Genomic DNA, 6,000 nt, shown 5'->3' with positions numbered 1-6,000 from the left:
TTATTTCTTACCTCCCCTTTTTGTCTTTTTCCTTTCAGTAGACAGTGGTTTCTTTCTGGGTGACCTGGCAACATTAGAGACTTGGCACTTTTAAGTAAAATACATGCCCAGTAATGTAATGGCCTTAAAAAAACCTATGCTTCTGCGTTGGAAACCTTTTTTTTGGTCATAACATATACACTTCTGTGCTGTTTCAAATCACAGTKACGGACTGGTGTTTTCTTGTTACTTCTAGAATGGTTGCTTGGGAAAAGCATCACTGCTGTGCGGGCAGAATCCAGGATATTTTATTGAAATTCAGGATTGCTCTGGCCTTCTTTTTACTTCATTTGTTCCTGGCTACAGCAAGCAAAGGTAAGACACATTTTTCCCAATTCATTTAGTGTTGATATTCCAAATAAACAGTACTAGCTTTGGTGAGTGGAACTGTTGGATGTATTCAGAATAGGCAAGATTCTCCCTTCTTGAAGTCAAGGGCAGTAATTGCCATTAACAGAAAGAGTTGGTGCTCAGCATTTTTGGTATATGCACCCTTATATTTACATTATTTGTTTGTCATGGCACAATTAATCAGTAATTACTTTTGGGGTAAGGATCAGGAAGGAGGGTAAGCACAATATGTAACAGCAAAGCAAATTAATTCTGGCAGTTCTTGCATAGAAAGTATTACTATTTTCAGATCATCTCCTTAACTGTTTCACGCTGATCTTAGGCAAACACAACAAGATACAAAGAGAGGAATTGAATAAAATAACAGAAGTATTTCACACTATTAGCTGATTACTCTCTGGAAAATGCTATATTTGAAAACACTGAAATATAATTAAAAATAAGGATTTTAGTAAGGATATTAGAATAATGCTTGAGATAGGTAACCTTTGAAAGTTTTATCTAGACTGCATGGAACATCTGAGAAAACAAGTGCTACAAATAAATTTCAGTAGTAGGTTAAAAGACAAGGGGAGTACAGAAGAATGTGAACTTCACATGGAGATCCGTGCCTACCTGGAACTACTAACTGTCTCATTGTCTTTGTGATGTGTATTTTGTCATCACATCATCTATGAGTTATTTTGAACAATTCCTGCTTGCTGTCACAAAGCGTTCTGGCTATTCCAGGGCAGAAACTATCATGGGAGGTGGGGTAATAAGCATAAAAAACCTTTTAATCAGAGTTTACTGACTGAATGTTAAAACCAGAATAACTTGAGGTGGGAGGGGGTTTTATCTCTTTAGCTTTGCTCTACCTTTACATGGGTCAATAGGTAACACCTCCTTCATTGATCTTGGTTGTGTATGTGAATATGATTGTGGAAAAGGTAGCAAGGTGCAAAGCATTTGACAGAAATCATGTATTGCCAATTGAAAGTCTATGTTCTTTATATAGCAGTGAATGAAAAATTAATACATCTTTTTAGTTGRAAAAAAAGTAAATTACACGCTGCTGTTTGTGTATGAGGTCAATAAAGTCAGCAACATATGTTTCATTCAGCAGAGTGGAGTGAACCATGTTTAGAAAGTGTGAAGTCTTCAACTTTTTGTGAGGAACGGATGTGACATTCTAGGAGGGGTACATTTAGATATAATGGACTGTAGCAATTCAAATGTGACAATCACATGTATATAAATTAATGACTATTGCTATTACTGGGAAAGAGCCAGATGGTGCAGACTCATAGAAACATGAATATTTTTACTCAGGAAAATGTTCAGCTGTATTAATGTTTAACTATACGGAGGTACTAGCTATACTAATGTAAGAAAAATAATGCTTTTGCTTAGATGCTGGAAGTATTTGCTTCTCTGTGTCTAGTTCTTATTACTTACGGGTGCTGATTTATACTCTAGGTAGAGATACCAATTACCACTATCAGAAATTCTTTGAAAAGAGAAAGTTACATTTTTGTTCTGCATTACTTTGTCATTCTCAGCAAATTCATTTTAAGTTAAACATATGTTTGAAACTACGTGCACAGACTCCAGTTCTTCTAATGCTTGAGAGAACACTCTTGCTTGTGCTCTTAGTTATAGTGAGTATTTAAAAAAAAAAGTTCTTGAATTTGCTAGTTTGCTAGACTGTATTTAACGAGGAACAATTTCTCTTTCTGAAAGAGGTTAAGTTTATGAATATAGCAAAAGCTATTGAAAAGTCAGCTCTCAAATATTATTGCCTGGAAAATTTTTAAATTCAAAGAGCGAAGGAAAGGAAATTCCAGATGAATCTGTTACAGCAACAGTGTTGTTGTCTCTGTTTGTTGATAGGATTTGTAAATATTGTGATGATGATGAACTTTAAACATTCACGGTTCTTTTTTATATGCTGTACTGTTTTCCTTGTTATCTTGGAAGTATTACGAGTATTACCTTGCTGTTATACTGCTTTTTTATGATATAATGATAAAGTTATGTTGATGGCCAGGTTTCTGCATGTGACTTGTAGCAACCAGACCCAAAGGAGCTAAGCTCAGAAAGCCCCTGTAAGACCACAGCCAGTTTCAGTTCTTTGGTTCCATGACTGACTGTGGGCCACAACTCCTAAGTATCATTAGGAGTAGTATCATATTTTTTTATGAAGAGCCTGCGTCAAAAGTGTGACACATCTAACTGTAAATATAGCTAGTTGTTTCCTTTATAAAACCAAATTTCTTCATGAGCTGTCTGAACGGGAAGATGGCAGGCTTATTTTAAATGTAATGCACCTAAGGATGGTGCATTTGCCTCAGCATCCAAAAGTCACCACTGCTGTGACATTTCCTATTTCAATGTCTTCCTCATCCAGGTTTAAGTCATACTTTAGAGGAAGTAGAAGTGTACTTCTCCCCTGCCAGCTTCCCTAGAAGCATGCTAAGTATAACCTTAGCATGCAAAGTCCACAGCCACAGAATCACAGAATATTCAAGGTTGGAAGGGACCTCTAGAGATCATCTAGTCCAAACTTGCTGCTCAAGCAGGCACACCTAGACCATGKGGCACAGGGCGGCATCCAGGTGGGTTTTGAAGACCTCCAGAGAAGGAGACTCCACAACGTCCCTGGGCAGCCTGTGCCAGTGCTCTGTCACCSTCACAGTGAAGAAGTTCCTCCTCACCTGGAGATGGAACTTCCTGTGTTTCAGCTTATGCCCATTTCCCCTTGTCCTATCGCTGGCAACCAGTGAAAAGAGCTTGTCTCCTTCTTCCCTGCATTCTCCCTTCATGAACTTATACATGTCAATCATATCCCCTCTCAGCCTTCTCTTCTCCAGAGAAAACAGGCCCAGCTCACTCAGCCTCTCTTCACATGAGAGATGTTCCATTCCCTTAATCATCTTAGTTGCTCTCCGTTGGACCCTCTCKAGAAGCTCYAYRTCCCTCTTATACTGGAGAGGCCAGAACTGCCCCCAGGTGCGGCCTCACCAGAGCTGAACAGAGGGGCAGGATCCSCTCCCTTTACCTGCTGGCAACATCCTCTTGATGCTGCCAGGATGCCATTGGCCTTCTTGGCCACGAAGGCACTGCTGCCTCATGGTTAACTTGGTGTCAACCAGGACTCMCAGGTCCCTCTCCATGGAGCTGCTCTCCAGCAGGTTGACCCCTAATCTGTACTGGTGCCTKGGGTTATTCCTGCCCAGGTGCAGGACCCTGCACTTGACCTTATTGAACCTCATGAGGTTCCTGTCTGCCCAGCTCTCCAGCTTGTCCAGGTCCCTCTGGATGGCAGCACAGCCCTCCGGACTGTCAGTCACACCACCCAGCTTGGTATCATCTGCAAACTTGCTCAGGGTGCACTCTGTGCCCTTGTCCAAGTCACTGATGAACAAATTGAACAGCACTGGGCTTAGTACTGATCCCTGAGGGACACCACTGGCCACAGGCCTCCAGCTGGACTCGGCCCCATTTATCACCACCCTCTGAGCTCTGCCATCCAGCCAGCCCTYGATCCACCGCACCGTGTACTCATCTAGTCCACTCTCCCGGAGCTTCCATATGAGGATGTTATGGGAGACAGTGTCAAAAGCCTTGCTGAAGTCAAGGTAGACAACATCCACGGCTCTCCCCTTGTCCAGCCAGCTAGTTATCTCATCATAGAAGGCTGTGAGGTTCATCAGACATGACTTCCCCTTGGTGAATCCATGCTGACTGCTCCTCAACACCTTCTTCTCCTTCATATGCCTGGAGATTCTCTCTAGGATGAACTGCTCCRTCACCTTTCCAGGGAYRGAGGTGAGGCTGACCRGCCTGTARTTGCCCGGCTCCTCCMWCTTGCCCTTTTTGAAGACTGGAGTGACGTTGGCTCTCTTYCAGTCCTCGGGCACCTCCCCTGCTCTCCAGGACCTCTCAAAGATGATGGAGAGAGGCTGAGCAATAACCTCGGCCAGTTCCCTCGGCACTCTTGGGTGCATCCCATCTGGGCCCATAGATTTTTGAGTGGCCAGTTTGCCTAAGTGATCCCTGACCCAATACTTCTCAACCCGTGGAAGGTCTTCCTCTAGCCCATTTATATCTCTTCCACTTGAGCCCTGCAGTTCATRGGGGGTTGCCTTAGCAGTGAAGATAGAGKCAAAGAAGGCATTTAGTAACTCTGCCTTCTTGGCATCTTCCGTCACCAAGGTCCCCTCCCCATTCAGCAATTCCCCATTCAGTCTGCTAATAAGGGTTTTTACCTACAGCTTCAGCCTGTTTCCTGGGAGTTTCTCTGGTTCCGTTGGCCTCTGTTCTCGTATGGCACTTTCATGATTCCCTAGGGCCAATGTTCTGAAAGATACCTCCAGTTTTATGTGGATTAGTGTCAGAAGGGGAGTCTAAAGGCTGTAATACGAGCCAGGAAATGCTTGCCACCGGCTTGCTGTGAAACTGGATCAAAAAGCTTATGATTTTAAACTGTCCCAATAACTTAACCGTCGAGAGGAACTTGCCACAGTTAGAATCTTCCTCCTAATTTTTGTTTGTGGCCCTCTCAAAAGAAATTTGAGCCCACAGTCAAGAGAGGCAAAAGTCAAGCAAATTTCTTCACTCAGGGTTTGCCTGAGGAAAGCTGGTGCTCTGGTTGGTTGAAAAAATCTGGTTATGATCTTGAGAGCCAGCTCTCAAGTACATTCATAAATGTGACACACCTGGGAGAAAAAAAAAAAATTAACCTGATTTCAAGGTGGCTGGGAAATATATCTTGACAGGCGAGTGAATATATTGACTGATCCTTTAGTGTAATCCACCCCARCTACTCATGGTTAGTCACATACTGTTTCTTGAGGTTACATAGAAGCTCTGYGTGTTTTGATAAATTCATGTCTCTTAAAGCTGTCAGTAACATGGACTCTTATGCTGCCTGAGCATCTGCAGGTCTGTTTCATTTCTCCTTTCAGTTCATGTCCCATGGGAAGCTTATTTGGTTTTTTTGTTCATTTGTTTTTGTTGCTGATAAACTTAGCATAAAGTAAGCAATCACAGTGATGTTAGTACAAAGATAATGTGCATTTTTCAAAAAATAAAACTCATCTTCATCTCCAAAGAGCTTGCATYTAGATCCACAAAAGGGTTTACTCCCTTGTAAAAGGAGGCATCCTTGCCTCCTTACCTCCTTGCCAAAGGAGGCACTTAYAAATACTTTAAGATTGTCGGTATTCAGTGTTTGGGGCATTCCCTGGCACTACATATTTTACCAGCATTTATTTGGCCAGAGACTTTATTTTTACCAGCGAGTTTACTGTTAGCACTACAGATTCTATTTAATAGCACAATTGGACTTTAGGTTGCCACCCTTTCAAAGCSTAAGTGGATTTGATAGGCGTAGACCAGATGTCTGTGCCACTACTAGCYCTGGTAGAGAAGAGGGAATGGGGCTGGATGGGATTAAAGTTAAAATGAACGAGGGGCTTCACACTTCCTGCAACTTACACAAGCTCTCATTCTGTTCTGGAATATAGCAATCATCCACCTTTATTGCTAAATTTACAGCAAAGAATTTAAGAATTACAGGGTAGGAAAGAAAGAGCATGAAGAATCATGACCATGTAGCTCAGAGAT

General features: G+C 42.1%; 1 protein-coding gene across 3 annotated transcripts in view; it reads left to right on the top strand.

Annotated features, from left to right (window-relative positions):
* Positions 1–236: 236 nt before the first annotated feature.
* The window catches only part of ADGRG2 (adhesion G protein-coupled receptor G2), a 47,186-nt gene continuing 41,422 nt past the window's right edge, over positions 237–6,000 (top strand). For all 3 annotated transcript variants that reach the window (XM_026052193.1, XM_026052177.1, XM_026052185.1), the window contains exon 1: positions 237–354. In XM_026052193.1, coding sequence (XP_025907978.1) covers positions 237–354 — 118 coding nt within the window. The remainder of the gene's footprint in view (positions 355–6,000) is intronic.

The sequence above is a fragment of the Nothoprocta perdicaria genome, unplaced genomic scaffold (genome assembly GCF_003342845.1).
Source record: "Nothoprocta perdicaria isolate Ctin4 unplaced genomic scaffold, notPer1 scaffold_112, whole genome shotgun sequence".
NCBI lineage: Eukaryota > Metazoa > Chordata > Aves > Tinamiformes > Tinamidae > Nothoprocta > Nothoprocta perdicaria.
Note: the sequence above shows the minus strand (reverse complement) of the source record. Positions and strands in the feature narration are given on the sequence as shown.